We start from the raw sequence: 20,261 nt of genomic DNA on the forward strand, positions 1-20,261 counted from the left end.
ACACAAGACACCTACAAAATTTTAGCATGAAAGCCTTTAATTTCTGTTTGCTATAGAAAAGAAAGTGGATGCTTAGATTACATTCACTGAATGATGCTGTCTGTATGTTTTCTTTTTTTTTTTTTTTTAAGATTTTATTTATTTATTTTACTCACTCACTTATGAGAGAGAGAGAGAGTGCAAAGGGCAGGGGAGAGGAGCAGAGGGAGAGGGACAAAGAGACTCTGTGCTGAGTGTGGAGTCCGATGTGGGGCTGGATCTCACGACTCTGAGATCCCAACCCCGAGATCACAACCTCTCTATGTTAAGAGACCTTGAATTTCAAACCAAGAAAAACAGATTTTTCCCCACCTTCCCTATACATATATCCACACCGGCTGAAAGTCTGCCCTGTCTCTTGCTATGCATAAGCACTAGATATCCTTTCTAAGTAAAATTGCTAGAAGCTGTTTTCTATCACTGAAGCCTTGCTTTCACGTAAAAATTGCTCTCTATCAAATTGCTCAGAATTAAACATCATCTACCTCAATAGTTCATAGCTCATTTTCCAGCTGTTTAATTTTCTATGCTTCTCCTGACCCAAATAACTTCAAGATATTTGGAAAAAAAAAAAAAAGAGTTGGAAAAAGTGTATAATAGATTCTCCATAGAGATCCTGAGGCACTTCTTTAAAGCCTTAAAAACTGTGTCACATGATCCCATTTTCTCACACACAAACACAAACATATGTACTCATGCCAAGAGAAAAGTCTGGAAGAAAATACACTGAAAGCATTAAAAGTAGAAATCTTTGGGTTACAGGATTATGGATATTTTTTATTTCACTTTTCTACTTTTTTGAATTTTCTCACTGAGCATCAAAAGACAAAGTAATTTCTTAAATTTTATAAGTAAGTCACAGTATATTGAAAGAGAACTATTAACTCTTGCCTTAAGCCACAAAACACAAAATAGTCCACTTCTGCATACTCAGAACTTAACTACACAGCCAAAGATCCTTTCTGGCCTTAGTTCTTCCTCTTACTGTGAGTTGGTGGTTTTACAGTTCATTTGCATCTTAACCCGAGCCTAATAGGTAGGAGGTAAAAGGAGATGAAGTTCAAATTAACATGCTGCCTTATAGAAGATTCACAGAAAATTGTTTCTTGGGGAAAAACATAAAATATTGGCCAAAATAAGGTTTTTAAATTCTTTTATTAACTTCATCTAACAGTTGCATCTGATGTCACTAGGCTTTACTTTACCAACAACATATACCTCTAGCTGAAATTTCTCCTCCTCTTATTTTTTGGGGTTTTCATAAACTGAAGCATTTTAAAGTAGGGAAGAGCTCAGAAGTCACTGAGTTTATCAGAAAAGTGACATATATTTTCCTAATACCCCAGTATGTCCCCATGCAGTCTCTTCCTGAATACTCCCGGTGATGGGAGAGCCACTTCCTTACACGAGAAATCCTAGGAAAATCTTGTCTTCTTCTCTTTTGCCTCTGTCTGTGTTCCCCCTCTCCCATACCTCCCATTACTCATGAACTCCACATTTTCTGAAATGTCTGTGTGTGGGAAAAGAGGTTACACGAACATAGGCAAATAGAAAGCTGGTCTGCACAATGCAGTGGAAGTTCACGGGGAAGCATACACATCAGGTTGTGCAGATCAGAAATAACAGGATGGGCAAAGCCCATTTGAAATGGGGCCTGAAAGACTGATCATACATTGACAGGTAAGGAAGGAGAGGGGACAGCATGGGAAGAAAGCCCTGAGGCCCTTAGAGGAGGCAGCACTGTTACTCTGCTCGGCAGGAGTTTCAAATATTTGTAGAGGGAAGTGTGGGGAGAAGGTAAAGAGGTTAGGAGAATAACCTGGGGCTACGTTATGCAATCCTTGAGGAGTCTGAACGTCCATATGCTAGGCCATGAGAAACCAAGAAGAATTTAGACCAGAGAAGTAACAGGTGCTCCTGGAAGGTTACATCCTCTGGCTGTTAATGGCAGAAGGGATATTTCTTCTGTTGTTTTTCACACAGTTGGAGCAATTAATGTTATGTATATAACACGTATTTGATTTTATAGAAAAGCAAGTCTATATACCGATTAAACATCTGCATTTTATGTCAACATTATAACAATCAATCTGGGGAAGCATAATGAGGAATAGAACATTGCTTCGACCTCAATAAGCTTATGGTGCGAGAATAATAATAATAATAATAATAATAAATGAGGAAGAGCAAAATAAATTCTAAATAGTAACAGACTGGTGAGTTCAGTGGAAAGAATAATTAACCTGAATGAAGAGATCTGGGAAAACTCCGTGTAAAAGGTGGAATTTTAACTGGGCCTTGAAGAATGTGAAGATTCTGAAGGGCAAAGAAAGTGAAGGGGAAACACGGCAAGTTGCAGGTACAGTTTAAAGTGATGGTTTAAGTCTCCGAAACCACTTATGAGTGTTTCTCTGTGTGTGTGTGTGCATGTGTGTGTGTGTGCGTGTGTGTGTGTTCTGTGCTCTTTTGTGAGACAGTCAGGTGCAGCTAGAGGGAAGACACTGGAGAGGCTTAGGGAACAAATAAATATACTTACAGGTCTTAGCAACAAGAGGCCACATGGGGGAAGTCTCAGGATGGGCAGGAGACAAAGCAGGGGCTGAGGGGAGCCAAGACTAGAGCCTCTACTGGTGTTTCTGCACTTTAGGATTGGCTAGTCTGGATACTTTTCAGTAGGCTTTAAACTATAGGGTGATCCCTAGTCCTGTGACCTGAAATAATTAAGGCTGAGGAATATTGCCTCCTGGGGTTCTGGGGGCCAGATGAAGAAGGGATGGCTCTGGAGGCTAGTTTGCATGGCAAAGGCAGCCTCTGACTGGGCCCTTTGCTAGCTCTAAGAATTAATTAGTCCAGGGGAACCTGGATGACTCCGTTGGTTAAGCAGAGAGCTCTTGATCTCAGCTTAGGTCTTGATCTCAGGGTTCTGAGTTCAGGCCCTTTGCTGGGCTCCACGCTGGGCATGGAGCCTACTTATTAAAAAAAAAAAGTCTAGCCCAGGGAGAAGGATTCTAGCCTCAACCAGATGACTTTTAAGATGTCAAATATCATAAAATAAAAATAATACAATGTGTGTGTGTGTGTGTGTGTGTGTGTGTGTGTGTGCTGGGAGAAGGGAAGGAGGAGAAAGAAAGTAATTTTTGTTCAGTATATGCCTTTTTTATTTATTGGCCATTGTTGTGCTGTCTTCACAGAACCTAAGTTCCTGGAAGGCAAAAATGTCACCATTTGAGACTGATCATTAGGGTGCCTAACATAGTACAATTAGGTAAAGTATAATGAATTGACAGTTGCCAAGTTATTAGATGTCTTTTAACAGCTGCTGAAGAATTAAGCAAAATGGAAAACTAATACAGAAATCGTTGTTACTGACCACATCTGGGATTGAAGCACTTCTGTCCAGGCCCTCTGACTGAAGGACAATGAAACTGTGATTAATGCATATTCATAGGCATTGAGTCAATCAACAACCATTTATTTAGCACATATGTGCCAGGAACATTGGAGGCGACTAGGCTTATGAAGATGAATACAGGGTGTTTGTTCTCTGTGCTCAAGGAGCTCACAGTCTACCCATCAAGGGCAAGCCAACCATCAAATCAAAGCCATGCTGGAGAAAACTGGCCAGTTGTCCTTTAGCATGTCCCACTGCATTCAGGACTTTTCTGATTGCTTCTTTGTCATGCCGTTTAATTTGTTTTCCGACTGCCCCTCTTCCCTTTCATTTTTAGTAAATTAGTTAAGTTTAAGAAAGCTCACAATGGGAATGGAACTAGAGGGTATTATGCTAAGCAAAACACGTCAGTCAGAGAAAGACCAATACCATATGATCTCACATGGAATTTAAGAAACAAAACAGATGAACATAGGGGAAGGGAAGGAAAAATAAAATAAGATGAGAACAGAGAGGGAGGCAAACTGTAAGACTCTTAACTCTAGGAAGCAAACTGAGGCTTGCTGGAAGGTGGGATGAGGTAATTGGGTGATGGGTAGTAAGGAGGGCACTTGATGTAATGAGCACTTAACTAAATTGAATTTAAATAAAAAAATTAAAAGATTCAGGATCAACAATATATATTTCAAGGTGGGGCTACAAAGTCCACATTGTATCACATTAGAAGACACATGTAATTGATTATTCAACCTTTAATGGCACTGGTCAGTGGGCTCACGTGGTGGTAGACTGATTTTCATGGTCCAGTTTCCATCAGCCTTTCTAATATTTACATTACTAACGATCATCGCTTGAATCGCTTATTTTACTAGCATGGTTTTAAGTTCTATCATTTCATCTACACTCAATAGCTGGAATTCTTTGGTAGAGAAGACTTTACCTCATCAACTGGGATCATGTGGCTCCTCTGAAAATTTGTCTCTTCTGGTCAGACAGGATAAATGTTTAATTCCTTCCCATTAACTACCAATTTTCAGAGGAAGGCGCTGGTATCTTAGTATCTCCAAGAACAGACAATAATTACTTTTTGTTCTATTTTATATTTTTGGTCTGCTTGCTCACTCATCACCATGAACTCAGAGCTTATATGTGCTCAGTGTGTTTCAATCTACTGTAGTCTTTCTTGTTGATGTCATTACTCAGTGGCCGCTTCAACTTGATTGCTGTGCCCCTTTCATAACACCCTGTTTACTTGATTTTCCTAAACCCAGACATGGAATTGGAAATTTCTTTAAAGAGCTCTGCTACCTTTTGGCATGAAGGGGAGAATAGTATTTAGTTACAATAATCTGGGGGCCAGAGGTGCTTGCTGCTCCTGAGTTGTCACTTATTTCTAGGTCTCTTCAGGGAAAAAAGTGAGTAACTACATATTTAAGAAACAAAATATGAACTAACTCTTACATTCCAACTTAAAATTTAATGTTAGATGGTTTTAACTTAATATCTTTTTACACTGAAGGTTTTGTTCTGACCGCATAAACATATTCATTTATTATATCCACGACAGCTAAAAAATTACAATGCCCATATTACCATTAACAATGAAACCACTGAATGAAGTTTACAATTTCTTTGCAGTTCTTTTTGTCTAAGGGTATTCAGTTCAAATATGGGGTTCTTTTTTTTTTTTTTTTTTAAGATTTTATTTATTTATTTGACAGAGAGAAATCACAAGTAGATGGAGAGGCAGGCAGAGAGAGAGAGAGGGAAGCAGGCTCCCTGCTGAGCAGAGAGCCCGATGCAGGACTCGATCCCAGGACCCTGAGATCATGACCTGAGCCGAAGGCAGCGGCTTAACCCACTGAGCCACCCAGGCGCCCCAAATATGGGGTTCTTAAGTCACTCCCCAAATTCTTTTCTAAGTAATTATGCCATAGTATGATATTCAGTTGTGTAATGTTTATTTCAGCTGGTTTCTAAATTCTAGGTTTTAACTGTCTTTTGTTTTCTTGATTTTCTTTTTTCCCATGTTTCTAGAGAGTGATAATCTTCAATTCTCAATTTTTATAATAGCAGTTTATAAAATTGAGAAACTAACCCTCCTATTTACTTAGGTATAAACATTTCTTTTCACTTTGCTTGTGTTTTTTTAAAACCAGGCAAAACATTTTTTTTTTATTTTTATGTAGTTGAGTTAATTTGCCTTTGGGTTTTAAGGCAGAGTTTATTAGGAAGACTTCTCCTTTCTAGATTACAAAGAAATCCATACAAATTTTCTTCTGGTGTTTGAATGGTTTTATTTTTAACATTTATATTTCTAATACATTTGGGATTTATCCTGGTATAAATCCAATTTTGTATTTTTCCAAATGGCTGCCACTTGTCCCAATATCATTTATTTAAATATCCACTCAAACAGCTGATTTGAGATTTTCATCTTTATCATGTCCTAAATTTCATATACACTGGGGTGTCATTTGGACTTTCCCACCTGTCCTACTGGTCTATCTGGCTGTTTATGCATCAGTAACATCAATTAAGTGCTTACGGTTTAATGCCTTAATATCAGACAGGTAGAGCTTGTTCCCCCTTCTCTCCCATCCAATATTGCTCTTGTTTGTCAAGATTTTTCCCACTACTCTTTCTTACATATTTCTCCATATGAACCTGCTAGTCAACTTGTCTGGCTCCAGGAAAGAAGAAACTGTCTGTATTTGTTTAGGAATCATCTTAAATTTGCAGATTAAATAGAAGTGAGTGCTTTAAGTTTTACCTTCTTATCTAAGATCAGGACATAACCTTCCCATTTGTTCAAGTCTATTTTTACGCCTGTCAGGAGTGTTTAAAAGTTTTCTTCATACAGGTTTTGCTCATTTCTTGCTAATTTTATTCTGAAGAATGTTATATTAATAGCTGCTATGGTAAATGGGGTCTTCGAGTAAACCTTCTGATTGGATACTGTTTGTACATAGGAAGGCTGCTGATTTTTTAGTCTACCTTTTAATCCACTTAAAACAAACGGTATTCTTTAGCTCGCTAAAAACAAATAGAGATTTGATTTTTCATTCGATTTTGTTTGGTGGAAGGAATAGCACTAACCCTTCTCCCACAAGCATGTTACCACTGTAGGATTTAAGTATGTTTCACAAAAGAACACAAAAACTCACCTTGGTGTATTCATCTTTGGCCTTGGTAAGCATTCTTAAGATATCTACTTCCTTGCTCTCTCCTGAATTGAGGATCATTGGGGAGTTTCCTGTTCCACCTCCCTGATGGGCTTTCAACTGTTCATACTGAGTTAGGCTAGAAAAATAGAGGGGAAAATCCACACAAGAAAAACAAACTCAACACAAATGGCTTATAAAACCATCTAATTCCCATCCACGTGTTTTTAAGTTTTTTTAAGATTTTTTTTTTAAGATTTTATTTGTCAGACACACACACACACACACACACACACACATACAGGGCGCACAAGCAGGGGGAATGGGAGAGGGAGAAGAAGGCGCCTGGCTGAGCAAGGAGCCTGAGGCGGGGTTCAATTCCAGAACCTTGGGATCATGACCTGAGCCAAAGGCAGATGCTTAACTGACTGAGCCACCCAGGCGGCCCCACTTATTTTTATCTTGTTATAGTCATAGTAGAAGTATGACTGCTCAGGAAGTGAAAGAAGAAAAACGAGAGTTGAGGTCCTGAGTACTAGCGGAGGTCCCAAGTGACTACGCGTATGAACCCAGGGGAGGGGTGGCCAAACTACGTCCTGCAGGCCAAATCCAGCACACCAAGTGTTTTTGTAAACAAAGTTACCAACAGCCACACTCATCGGTTTATGTCTTATTTACATCTGCTGGTGGCTTTCACACCATGATTGCTAAGCTGAATAGTGACAAAGACCTATGGCCTTGCAAGGCCTGAAACACTCACTGATCAGTTTTTTGGGTTTTTTTTTTTTTCCAGAAAAAGTTTGCCAACTCCTCATTTGGAGCACTTGAAAGGACTCATTTAGAGCCCAATTTAGAGTTCTCAAACACTGAGCAAACCCCACAGCAAATCGAGATCCACTCCCCCTTTTTGTTTCAATGTGCCTTGTACTCAAAGCAAAATCGACCTCAGCAACTCAAATCCTATAATCCTCTGGCAAATTATAAACTGTGAAGATTTCATTCTAGAAGAGGGGGCGTTAAACAAACAAACAAACAAACATCCCCCCCCTCCCACAAAAAAAACCAGAGCAATGAAGAGTGTCTTCTGTTTTCCTGAAAACAATACAGGAGGGAGACCAGATCGCTCCTAGATGGTGCCAGGTGACATTGAGAAAAATATTTTTCCTTCTTTGTACTTTGACTTTCAGCTCAGATTTTTATAACGGCCATGTCATTTATGGTAAAAGACACCTGAGAATTTATGGGAAAATTTAATTCTAACGGAGGAAGGGCTCGGAATCTACACTTGTCAGCTGCTTATTGCTAGTCAACAATCAATTTCCTGCCCCCGCTGTTAAGTTAACTACTGCCGAATGCCAACAATTTGACCATGGTCTTTCGGCTGAGCCGCAGGGCATTTTTTTCATCTATATGAAATCCTGCTATTATGATCCGTTGTATGGTTTACAATAATATGAATGTGTTAGGAACTAGTGGTGATGGGGGTAAATACCAGTTTGAACCCACTTAATCACCATCTGTAATGTGAGCTGGTTACCTACAATTAGCTATCATCACAGGCTAGACTTTCAGAAGCCTATTTATAAAAAAGTGTTCCCCACATTTCATTTTTGGGGGTCACTTTTTAGTCATTTCATTGCCCCGGGATTTAAAATTGGAAAATGGGTGCCTTCACAGATGGAGATGTTTTGTCCAATCTGCGTAGACAGCTGCCATATTGTGTGTTCGGTGGAGCCGGGTCACCGGCTGAGATACGGCCTGGGTAGGAAACCGATTTTGTTCCAAGGCTCCCCTAAAAGCAGGGAATTAATTGCCTCTCAGGGAGCAGCCTCGGGGCTCAAGGACTGATCAAAGAGTTGACCAGTCACAGAGGAGACAGCATGCTTACCCAGGCCTCCCTTTCAGTGCAGTCAGGGAGTCACGAGTAGGACAGTCAGACCCTGATTTAACTTTCCCAAAACACGGGCAAGACAAACCACAAGGCATCAAGAGATTAAAAGAAAGAGACCAGCAACAAAAAAAGGGACTGCCTACTGATCACTAAACCAATACTGACTCCGATATTTCCAATAAGACTGAAAATAAAGTCTATCCTGAGTACTCACAGCATCTGAGACATGAGGAAACTCTGAGCTCCCACAACCCTGGATATGCAGTTATAGAAAGGCGTTTAGGGCCGTAAGGAAAGATCTTAGAGAAAGTGGAGCAGCCTTTAATGTTCTGAATGTTCTTTTTACTGTCAGCTATACTGATAACTTTTCAGAGAAAAAAAAAAAAACCTGCTAATTTACAAATGAGGAAAATACTGAAGAAAACTGCCATCTGGAATAATTCATATTATAGGTATTTCCCACAAGCAGAACAAAAAATGAGGTGAACTATTCTACATGATAAGTCTTACCTAGTGAAAATATGGAGGACACTAGGAGTAGGAAAAGAAAAGTGAAGCGGGGAGAATCGGAGGGGTAGACGAACCATGAGAGACTGTGGACTCTGAGAAACAAACTGAGGGTTTTAGAGGGGCGGGGGGGTGGGGGGATGGGTGAGCCCCATGACGGGTATTAAGGAGGGCACGGATTGCATGGAGCCCTAGGTGTTATATGTAAACAATGAATCTTGGAACACTATATAAAAAACTAATGATGTTCTGTATGATGACTAACAATAACACAATAAAAAATAAATTAATTAAAAATAAATTAAAAAAATTTTAAAAATATGAAACGTGTGACTTATATTTATTTTTCCTTTAAGTAACAGTAAACATTTTCCTAGCCACAGTGGAAAGGACTGCCGTAAGAGGTGCATTCTGCTTAGAGTATAGTGGAGTTACACTGAGAAGCACAGACAAAAGCATCAGGTCCAGAAAATACTTAGCCTTTCAGCACCTACTTTTTCATTAGCTCTGCAATTCTTTGGCATTCTTCCTTATCATAAAACCAAATCCCATAAATGGACACTGCAAAAAACACATCAAACAAATTATGAGCACCTTCAAAACTACAAAATGGAACTTGAAGAAAATACATACTCATTGATAAATGAAACCCACCACCGGAGTTTAAGCTGGAAAACCTAGTGTTGGAATTGCCTAAGCCCCCAGAGAACTCTGAAGAGTGGTCTTACACATATGCAGGGACACCCCCTCCCCCATAAAGTGTGCCGTCCTCAATAATATAGCACCTGAATATAACAGGCATTTGGCAAATGCTTCTTAAATGAATGAATACAGATTGCGGATGAAGTCAGAATTTCTGAAGTCCTGGCTTTGAAACATCACTGTGTCCAGACTCCATTTGCACACATATTTCATCTTTACTGTGAAGTATCCAGAAACCTGATGCACAAAATTAGGCCTACAAACCTCTCTCCCTCCTCCTCCTCTTCCTCCCAGGAAAATGTTTGCCAAGAAACTGGCTCTGTAAGCTCTGAGTTAGGACACAGTACAGTAAAAAATAAAATTCAATAACAAATCTCTGACTTCAAAATGCCTGTATGGAAAATTTACAACTGTTGAAAGATGAGATGTAACCATAACTTAATCATTTAGCAATGAAAGAAAAATGTGGTATAATGGAGCTACAGATTCATATAACAATTTTCAGATAAATTGTATACTTTAATATGTGCCTATCTATATCATTTTTATAGCAAAGGCTAAACAGTTCCAAAATACATTTATAAAGATCTACTTGAGGATCTGGTGGTATTAATCATATAAATAATGCATTAGGTACAGATACATTTTCAAATGCTTCATTGAAAACAGCAGCAGTGTTATAATAGGGAAACAAAAACGAACAAAATATATTTTTTTGAAGGAAAAACCTCTTAAAATTTAAACATTCAAAATATTTAATTTTCTGAATGTTATTTGGTCATTAAAACAGCTGTGATGCTTTGACAATTTCTTTTCCCCAACCTGACCAATGCCTCAGTGTGGGATTTCTGCTTCTTGTCAGTAATGATTCAAATAACAAAAGCTTCAGGAAATGTCTTCCTAGTGCTATTTTAGGCAGGTATGTTTAAAAGGAACTCCATAAATCTGAATTACTGACTTGCCAAAAGGTGGCAACAGGGTTTTAAACTTTTTGTATGATTAGTGTGCCAGGATTTCTTACCAACCCCCATGTGAGGAGGAAAAAAAAAAAATGGAAAGAACCCTCCAGCATTCCTAGAATAAGACCATTTTATTATCTTAGAAATACATACACATATTTCTCTTTAATACATTGATAATCTTTTTTTTTAAAGATTTTATTTATTTATTTGACAGAGAGAGATCACAGGTAGATAGCGAGGCAGGCAGAGAGAGAGAGGGAAGCAGGCTCCCTGCTGAGCAGAGAGCCCGATGCGGGACTCGATCCCAGGACCCCGAGATCATGACCTGAGCCGAAGGCAGCGGCTTAACCCACTGAGCCACCCAGGCGCCCCAATACATTGATAATCTTTTGGAAAAAAGAACATCTGAGTTCTGAAGCCTATGTGCCTTACTATCAAAAAGTAATTCTTCGATTCAAGATCATTAAATGTGTATCTTAAAACTTTTCATTCAAGATTGTTAGCAGCTCATTCCCACCAACGTCCTACTCTGTCTGCCCACAGACACTGTGACACACTAAACTGCCCTGGCTTATATCTCTGGCAGCACAAGTACACTGATCACTAACATTCAAAGACAATAAATCTGAATATGTTTGTGTCTTATGGTGGTTTTAATCTTAGTGATAAAACTAACAGCCACGTCTGTTCTTTTGGTTCTGGTGATAACTTCCTTTTCGGGGAGATTGGGCTTTTTCCAAAACTATCAGAAAAGAAAGGTAGTAGGTAGCAGGGGAGAAAACCACAGCATGACTAGGAACCTCCGGGCCCAGTGGCAGCATGGAACCAGCCATTTGTGCCTAATCTGTAGGACATATTCGTAGAAATGCTCTGAGTGTCATTTGTTTGTTTGTTTGATGTTACACATTTGTGGCATTTGACGTACGGAATCCAGTTTTCATAAGAGCAGGATGCCAAGGCAACTGTTGATACAAGCAGAAAAGAGTCTGACAATGTCATTACCATGAAATAACTGAAATGTAGATTTAGGGAGGAAAAATGCTATGAAAACATCTTTCAGATGTCAGCACAGAATGAAGGGAAAACCAGGTTTGTAATGACTATTTAAGACATTGTGGCGATTTCCTTAGGGCCTGACCATTTATCTCTAAAAAAACCCATGACTTCAAGAGTAAAATGGGCTCATTTTGAAATGGCAGTTTTCATTCCAGTTCATACTTGGTTTGAATATAAAATGTAACCAGTCTGTGGAGAAAAAAACAGATTTACCGACAGTCCTGGCTACTGTCAAACTGGGCCCAAGATTTTTTCCCTTAAAATAGTTTTGCGACTTGCGCTGCATTCCAGCAGGAGCTGGCCACAGTTCCATGAACGTGCACATTCCAGCCGAAGTTTTCTGCCTCTTAGGCCCAGGGCCTCCCAACCCCTGGACAAACCTATCAGTCTTCTCGCACAAGAGGGTATATCAAAGCAGCTCGTGGTGATATATAAAAACCAGAGATCATCATGCCTCAGGGAGGTGATGAGCTGACAGGCTGACAGAAACCATTAACTTCACATTTCAATCCCAGTTTTCCTGTAAAAGCCACTGGGTGAGAGGCCCATCCTTCGGGAGGCAGTGAGTACAGCAAGCAAGGAAGAAAAAAACTTGGTTGAAAAGAACCCAAAAAGAAGGTGTGGTTTTTCGAATTCTGAGTCTGAAAAAGTAATCACAGTGACCTGAATCTGCAGCGATGGGGACCTGCCATGTGGACCTGTGGAACGCTGAAATGTTCCTCTGGGAATGACCTCTGGGCTTTAAGAAATTACAAGGAGAAAAGCTCGTGGAGAGGATATTTATTTACTTGAAAACAGTGACCTATTAGTACACATCTGGAAGTTCAGCATGCTTCGAGCCTTCGGCCAGCCCACTGCGCCCCCATACCAGCCGCTTCCCAGTCACCCCACCACTGGAGCAGAGGTGAAATTTAAGGGCACTCTGGTGCATGAAGCTCAACTCAATTGCTTCTACATCCCACCTGGAGGTAAGAAACCCAAAAGTGGGATAAAGACTGGGAAGAACAGGTTGAAGTGTACTCCAGAATATTCTAATGACCTCTAGAATGTGTGACCTAAGGACTCATCTTTTTGGTGGTCCTCTTCGTATTTAATCCAAGACTTTTCAACAACACGGTTGTGAAATTTTGCCTAAAATTGCACTGTCGTGGTCTATCTCATGCTTTGGAAATTCTCAGTCAGAAACAAATCCGGTGTTTGGGGCAACAGGCAAGGTAATACTGCCTTTACATAGCTACTGAAGCATCAGTTTTCCCTCTTCCTTTTAATTCTGCGTGGATGATTAAGGACAGCCAAATCTCTCTCTTAGATTTCATGTCTGAATATCATAGGCACACACAGAAGACAGAACAAACTGACTGTATCTGATAATGGTAGTTTCTTCTTTTTTGATTTCTTCAGCAGAAAAATCTAAAGCTGTTAAATGTTAAGAGGCTAGTTAAGAGGTCGTCAGAGGCAATATCAAAATGTCCTTAAATGCACATTCATTTAGAACTCTTGGATTCTCTTTAGCATGGAGCGTGAGTTCATTCTGGATGTTCTTTGGGAATTGACCTCATCTAGTTTATGTTCCTAACAAATATTTCTATACAATCTGTTCTTTGAAGGCATTTATCATTTGTTTCATATTTTACCCAAAATATCTTTCAACACCAGATCATGAATGGTAGCTTGCAATCTTCTAATAAGGATTCATGATAATATTTGTGCAACTTTAAAATATAAGGCATATTCCCATGCAGTAAGGAAGTAGATAATACATAATTACATAGGTAAAGTTTAAATAGCATGAGAAGGATAGCTGATTTGCTAATTAATGCTCTCCTTTCTCTCTTTCTTTAATAATAATTTCACTCAAAAGCATAGGGATATATATTTCTTAGTCGGGATGCAACAAAGAGGGCACTTATATTCTCTTTTTTCACTAAGAAAACTATGGAAATCTGGCAGCGTAAATTACACACATCTCTTCAGCACACTTTAGGGTAAACCAAAATTTTAAAATTCCTTCAAACCCCATTTGTCTCATCAAGTCTTTCCCAAACAAGTGGAATAATAATCCCAATGTAAGAACCAAGAACATCTAATCAGACATTTGATGTAAACACTTGTTTTTGAGACTATGCTCAAATATCCTATTTCTTGATTTATGGTGTCATTTATCTACTTCCAGTTTCTGTAAGACTGACCAGACTGATGATGACTGGTTACTGGTATTCAATAGTAAGCACACACATACAGCTATGATCCCCCTGAAAGACCACAAGATGGTTAAGAAATTAGAAAGTTAGAAATGTGAAGTTTCAGAGCTGGTAGGCAGTTCAACTTGTGTGTAGTTGTAGTTCAACTGTGTTGTAATTCCGTGTAGAACCGTGTGTAGTTCAACTGCCTATTTCACTAACGAGGAATGTGTGACCTCACAAGGTGAAATGCCTTAGTCAAAGACATCTTGACTGGTTCCATCTGTTTCTCTGAAATATGCTTCTCCCCCAGTCTTACAAATGAAGTTAAGTAAGAACAGAAACAAGTTTTATATTTGACTGAGTTGTAGATTTAGTTTTAAGAGACAGGAATGGGGCTTTTCTAAACCCAGCTTCATACGGCATCTTAAGAGGAAAAAGGCAAGATGGAAGGGAGGGAGGAAAGGAGTATGGAAGGAAGGAAAGGAGAGGGAAGAAAGAGGAATCGGAGACTTCTAGCATTGGCCAGACTTCAGGGCAGTTGAGTGCTAGGACAGCAATCACACTGCCCAAGTCCTGGCAGCCACAGATGGGAAACACAAGCTATGTTTGGTGGCTCCATGTTAACTCTGTACTTCTAGCTCATTTGGAATCCTTTGCCCTATTTTCTTCCTCATGTTCTTTAATGCCTTTAAAGTAGTTCTTTCATTCACCTTCTGCCTTAGCTCTACTGACCAAACACGGACACAATCTTGTAAAACAGAATCTTCACTGGCCACAGAAAGTCTACATAGCATTGTTATCTTTGACCCCTGGTCTGGTTCTTTTCATATGACATAGTTTTACTGCACCTCACAAATCAGTGATCCCATGATCTCAAAATATTGGAAAGTTCGCAGTAGATGAGAAGCAGTTTCTATTTTATGGGTGACTAATCCTCACAAACATTTTGGGAGAAACAGTGGAAAATCTAAATAAATTCTGTAAAGTATAACAACCTTCTTTCTAAAGAACTTAACTTCATTAGAAAGTTAATGCCTTAACCAGCAATGACAAAAACAATTTCTCAACTGAAGCGTTATATGAATTTGGATTAAATTAACATGTATCTCCAGCTATAAAATAGCATTTATTATTTTAAAAGAAAAGGATGGATTTATCTTTTAAGACGTTTTTATTTATAACAAATGCATGTTATGTCATTAGGCCATCCTAATCTCCACAGAGGTCATTATCCTCCCAAAATGAGACTCCAGAGGTCTGCTGCTGGCCTCAAGTTCATGAAGGGCCAGATGGAATCTTTTTCATGATACACTAACTTCCTGATTTTATTTATTTCAGGGGACAGTTCCTTTAATCTAAGAGATTTAACAGAGTAAATAACCATTTAAAAAATTAGGAAGCAGAAAAATTAATAGGTAATAATAAATATAAATAGGACAACTTACTCTGTTTTGTTGGTCATTTAAATTTCTATTTTCTTGGGGCACCTGGGTGGCTCAGTGGGTTAAAGTCTCTGTCTTCAGCTCATGATCCCAGAGTTCTGGGACGGAGCCCCATATTAGGGTCTCTGCTCAGCGGGGAGCCTGCTTCCCCCTCTCTCTCTGCCTGCCTCTCTGCCTACTTGTGATCTCTCTCTGTCAAATAAATAAATAAAAATCTTTAAATTTATATTTTCTTTTTGTTCATAACCCTGCTGATTAACTTCAAAATCTCCTAGACCACAAATAACAAACATGGGTTCCCCAAAATGTCTTTCCCCCCTCTGAGCTAATAGTCCTCCAGAAGACTCAGGTTTTCCCATTCCTCTAGGGATAAACAGCCTCAACTTTTCTGTTATTCCTTTAGTTTTTTGGTATATCCTTGGATCCCTCCCCCTGCCCCCAAAATCCGAGCACATCATAATTAAGTATTTACACAACTGTTTCCTCCACTAGACTCTGAGCTATAGCATAATGAGTAGAATGTGGTAAATATTCAACAAATATTTGCTGAGTTGAACTGAAATCAGCCTTCAAGAGCTTATACTATCAATACTCCTTGTAATACTAGTATTAATAATTATCACTATTCTGGGCTAATTACACATCACAGACCAGATGTCCTAGATCTTCTGTATTCAATGAACACAATCTCTACCAGGGATTACAGCATAGGGAGTCTCCTCAGAGTGCACCTTTATTTCTCCTTCTAACTGAAGTTTATTTAGCTTTAAACATTTGGTAACCTTAGGCATTAGTATTGTTGATGGGATTTTCTCATTAGGAGATGAGCTCCCTAGGACTGTATATTTATATTGATCCAGCACTATGTGAGCACTAATGCATTCATTTTATGTGTATTTATTATTACAACAATTCTACCATATACCAGTCTTCCTGATTGAATACCTGTCAGGCCCTGGCAACTAACAGCTCAAAGAATGCAATTAATCTGCAAAATCACTTGCATTTATCTTCAAAGTATAACTAATAGTACTTCGATCTAACAGAAAAAAAGAATTCAAATTCCAGTCATGTGTGATAATAGTAATCTGAAGCTTAGATATACAAGTACCTAAATTATCTTAATAACATAAGATTTATATGCAATGTCAATTATTCCAGCAACACACTAAAAGCATACTATCTTAAGTGAATCTCAGTGTAGCATATTAAGTGTTATCTCACACAACTGTAGTTTGCAAAAATACATGTTTAACCTAAACATAAAAGGGTATTTCTATGGGTTAAAACCTGTTCCAATGAAAAGCAGACTTCCTCATACTTGAATCAGATTACTTAACCAAGTGTTTAATAATGATAGGAATAGCTTTGCAGAAAATACCCTACCTATAAAGTATATGATGAATGAAAAATTTCCAAGATTTTATATAGCTGTGGCCTACCGAGAAGAGCCAAATACTACATCTTGATTGAAGGAAGTGAGCCAGAGTTTCTGTACTTTTTCCAATTTGACCTTAATCTATATTTATGGATATAGGCAATACTACTTTCTCTAAAGCCCTCTATGTTATACACAGCTGAAGCATGTTTTGGTCCCACTTGAATTAAATTAGAGCTCTAAGGCTGTACATAGGATAATTCTGACATAAATTCTTAGCCAGAATTGTTTTCTTTCTCCAAAACCCACAGGTACATGAAGACTTGCAGTTTTTCCTTCTGTAGGTTAAGAAGAAATTTAATCCAATAGTTTCAAATTGATTATTTGAAACAATTTTCTACATGATTTTTGGACAAAAATCAGTAATATAAAAGACCAACTCTGAAAGAGCAGATAGGAACACTCAGTGTAGCCATAATGAGCACTTACTATATGCAAAGCACTGTGTTAGTGTAGGAAAATGGAAAGACCCTTCACACAGTAAGCATTTCAGAATGTGTTTTGGAATCCAGTTTTTGCTCTGCCAAGATTTAGACTTCTATCATGCCAAACTGGGCGCTCAGAAACAAAATAGAAAATACCGTCTCTCTCCAAGTCACAAATGTAGTGTATGAATCCAAATAGCATCACTATGCAGATGTTTCTTTGGTAGAAATCAAGAATCTTTAAAGTGTTTATGGTTCAGGATAAAATAAAAGTGACTTCATTTAATTTCACACTCACAGGGTATCTGTGTATCACCTTTGCCACACGGGTACTTCATCTAATCATGCCTGACTGCTAAGTCAAATAAGTTTCGAAATGCTTATACAGTTTCCCATTAAATTCATGTGATGGTCCTATATCCAGTGAGTCCCCGAATAATCAATGATGAAAGTCTGAAGGCTGCGTAAATTGGGAGGTCAGGGTGAAGAGAAGTATTGTTCATCTATCTCGTGTGTGTGTTTCTAGGAGCTACCAGGTACCACAACAGCACACAGTAAAAAACAAGAACGTGAAACCTAGATGTACCACGTGGCTAAGGAGTGAAGTTTTACTATACTTGAGGCTTTTCAGAGCCATCTTTAATTGAGAGGATGCCAGTTATTTAGATTAATAGTGTCCTTTAGAGTTTAGATCTTTTCTTTTCAGCATGAATTGAGCATGGACAGAACAAAAGAGTAATTCTGGGTTAAGGTCAGAGTGAAAAGTTTCATCACTCAAGTCACAGCAGATGTGTAACCCTTAATCATATATTAAAACACATTAGCTTTCTGAGCAATGATGCATAATAAATAGATCAATTTTTCAGTTCGAATGGCAAAGGAGACTTAGAGTCAGATTCAGGGACCACATTATAATTTTTAAATTTTGGTGGTCTTTCTTTCTCACTAAAAAGCACAGACTTCTAGCTGGTAAAAAGAATCCTTGGTTCTCTAATGCAACCAACGATGCCCTCAGGTATAGCTTAAGAGCAAGACTGTATAGGTTACCTATTCTAATTGCATATGAAATGTCAAATTCCTTGTCTCCCATTCCATACTGCACATAATTTGAATGAGTTTACTTTAAGGATCTTGTATCACTGGACAGATCCTTAATAGAACATTTTCTTCTTATTCCTGCAAATACTAAGACTCTGCCTAGCACGAATGTCAAGTATTTTTAGCCATATAATTACTTTAAAGATGTTTCTTGACTCTAGAGGGCTTCAGGAGTTCAATAAAATCCCTAAAGTTGTATGCATACAAAATGATGTACATATATAAAAATAGACATGTTTGGAGGTAGGGAAGTACAAAGCATAGACTCCCCTCCCCCAAGGACAATGCCTGTCACATAACAGGCAATTAAAAATTTTGCGGGGGCAGGCAGGAAGGAAATTAATCAGATTCTCAAAGGTATCTGTGACCCAAAGAAGGTTAAGAACTACTATTTGAGGATCAATACACCACTAAACACCTTCGAATGGAAAAATAAACTCTCAATTATCTATGGGCAGAGAATGTGACTTTCATTTTCTTAGTAAAAAATTTACACAGAGTTCACTTTTAACCTTTCAATTTGCTTTTGTAATAATTGCCTGAACTGATTCCAAGGTTAAGAAAACAGATGATAAAGTCTCAACGTCTTAGAATTCGTTAAGTTGTAAGACCTTTTATTCCTTCACGTGGCCTGAAGTCTAGGAGAGGGCTTAAAAAAGAGACTTCGTATCCTCAGCCACAGTAAGGATGAACAACACAGTTCCACTTCTGTTCCTGCTTTGCGTCATTAGCTTGAGAGGTAGAAATCCCTCCCTCTCTTCTTCCCTCCCTCCCTTCCTTCCTCTCAAGTAGGCTTCACGCCCAGTGTGGAGCCCAAACTGGGGCTTGAAGCCTGAGGTCAAGACCTGAACTGAGATCAAGAGCTGGACACTTAACCTACTGAGCCATCCAGACACTCTGAAAGGTGGGACTTTCGATCTCTACCATGAAATGGCCAACAGGGAGGAATTTCAGAAACCTGAGCTACTTTTCGGCTCTTTCTCAATTATCTCAAGCATAACATCTTCAAAGCTGAACAAAAACATCAGTCATATGTCCATAGAGGACAATTCTAGGATTAATATAAATGATTTGGGAATTACTTTAAGTACATTGTATGTATCTATTTCTTATCTAGATCTGTTCATTTTGGTGGTTATTTGGTGCCACAGAACAAAATATTAAGATGTAGTCCCTTCCCTTTGAAATTTATTACTCATGCCACTGCTTTCTCAATAGCCTAGATAATCAATAATTAACCCATTAGTGGCAGTATAGTGAAAGAGAAAATATTTCATAACATGCATTGTATAGTGAGCAATGTTGTTTCCAAATTATGACCTACCTTTGTTTGCAAATTTGGCTTTCTTACTGCTATTATTTATCATGACTATGCCCAGGTACATTTCAACTGGAGCTTTGGAAAAAATTAAAGCCTACACCTTGCAATATCCTTTCGAGAAGCCATCAAGAAAAATATTATTAATTGCTTACCATATGTTACTTGTTTACTATATATTTTGTTCTAGGAAAAGGACTGCAGGAGAAATGCTAGGGCTTTCCTCTGCCAGAAAATTGACTTCAAAAAAATGATTCTTAAAAGGGAAATGGAAAGTTAATTCTTTTCACTCAGGAAAAAAAGATTGCATTGTACAGGTTTTCACATATTTGGCAAAAAGAAACCTTTCTTCTTTGGTCATGTGGAGAAAGTGGATGGCCCAAGCCAGAGGAAAGGGGTCTTCCCAACAATCTGAAATTCCCAACAATCTGAAAACTAGAAACTCAAATTAAACTATTTCCATCACCTCAAATTACTTAAAACTTTCAGTTGAGGTCAAATTATATGAAAGGTTTTGGTATTATTTGTTTAATATCCCGAAGATGTGTTTTAGAATAAGGGCAGTTCTACAACCAGGTCGAGGAAGCCAAGATACAAACTTGAGAAGAGTTAGTATAGCATTCTAATCAACTTAGAAGAAGAGAT

The 20,261-nt window shown here is 38.5% G+C and overlaps 2 protein-coding genes across 25 annotated transcripts in view; one reads left to right on the forward strand and one right to left on the reverse strand.

Annotated features, from left to right (window-relative positions):
- Positions 1–20,261, reverse strand: part of DCP1B (decapping mRNA 1B) — a 55,023-nt gene that overhangs the window by 9,137 nt on the left and 25,625 nt on the right. For both annotated transcript variants that reach the window (XM_032350008.1, XM_032350009.1), the window contains exons 4-5: positions 9,487–9,553; positions 6,598–6,733 (exon numbers count right to left, since the gene is read on the reverse strand). In XM_032350008.1, the coding sequence (XP_032205899.1) occupies positions 6,598–6,733; positions 9,487–9,553 (203 nt within the window). The remainder of the gene's footprint in view (positions 1–6,597; positions 6,734–9,486; positions 9,554–20,261) is intronic.
- CACNA1C (calcium voltage-gated channel subunit alpha1 C) overlaps positions 12,141–20,261 on the forward strand; it is a 732,665-nt gene continuing 724,544 nt past the window's right edge. For 12 of the 23 annotated variants that reach the window (XM_032349974.1, XM_032350007.1, XM_032349985.1 and 9 more), the window contains exon 1: positions 12,141–12,680. In XM_032349974.1, coding sequence (XP_032205865.1) covers positions 12,542–12,680 — 139 coding nt within the window. In that variant the 5' untranslated portion in view covers positions 12,141–12,541. The remainder of the gene's footprint in view (positions 12,681–20,261) is intronic. The other 11 variants (XM_032349982.1, XM_032349980.1, XM_032349988.1 and 8 more) reach the window with 1 other exon arrangement.

Source organism: Mustela erminea, chromosome 6 (genome assembly GCF_009829155.1).
Source record: "Mustela erminea isolate mMusErm1 chromosome 6, mMusErm1.Pri, whole genome shotgun sequence".
In the NCBI taxonomy this organism is placed as follows: Eukaryota; Metazoa; Chordata; class Mammalia; order Carnivora; family Mustelidae; genus Mustela; species Mustela erminea.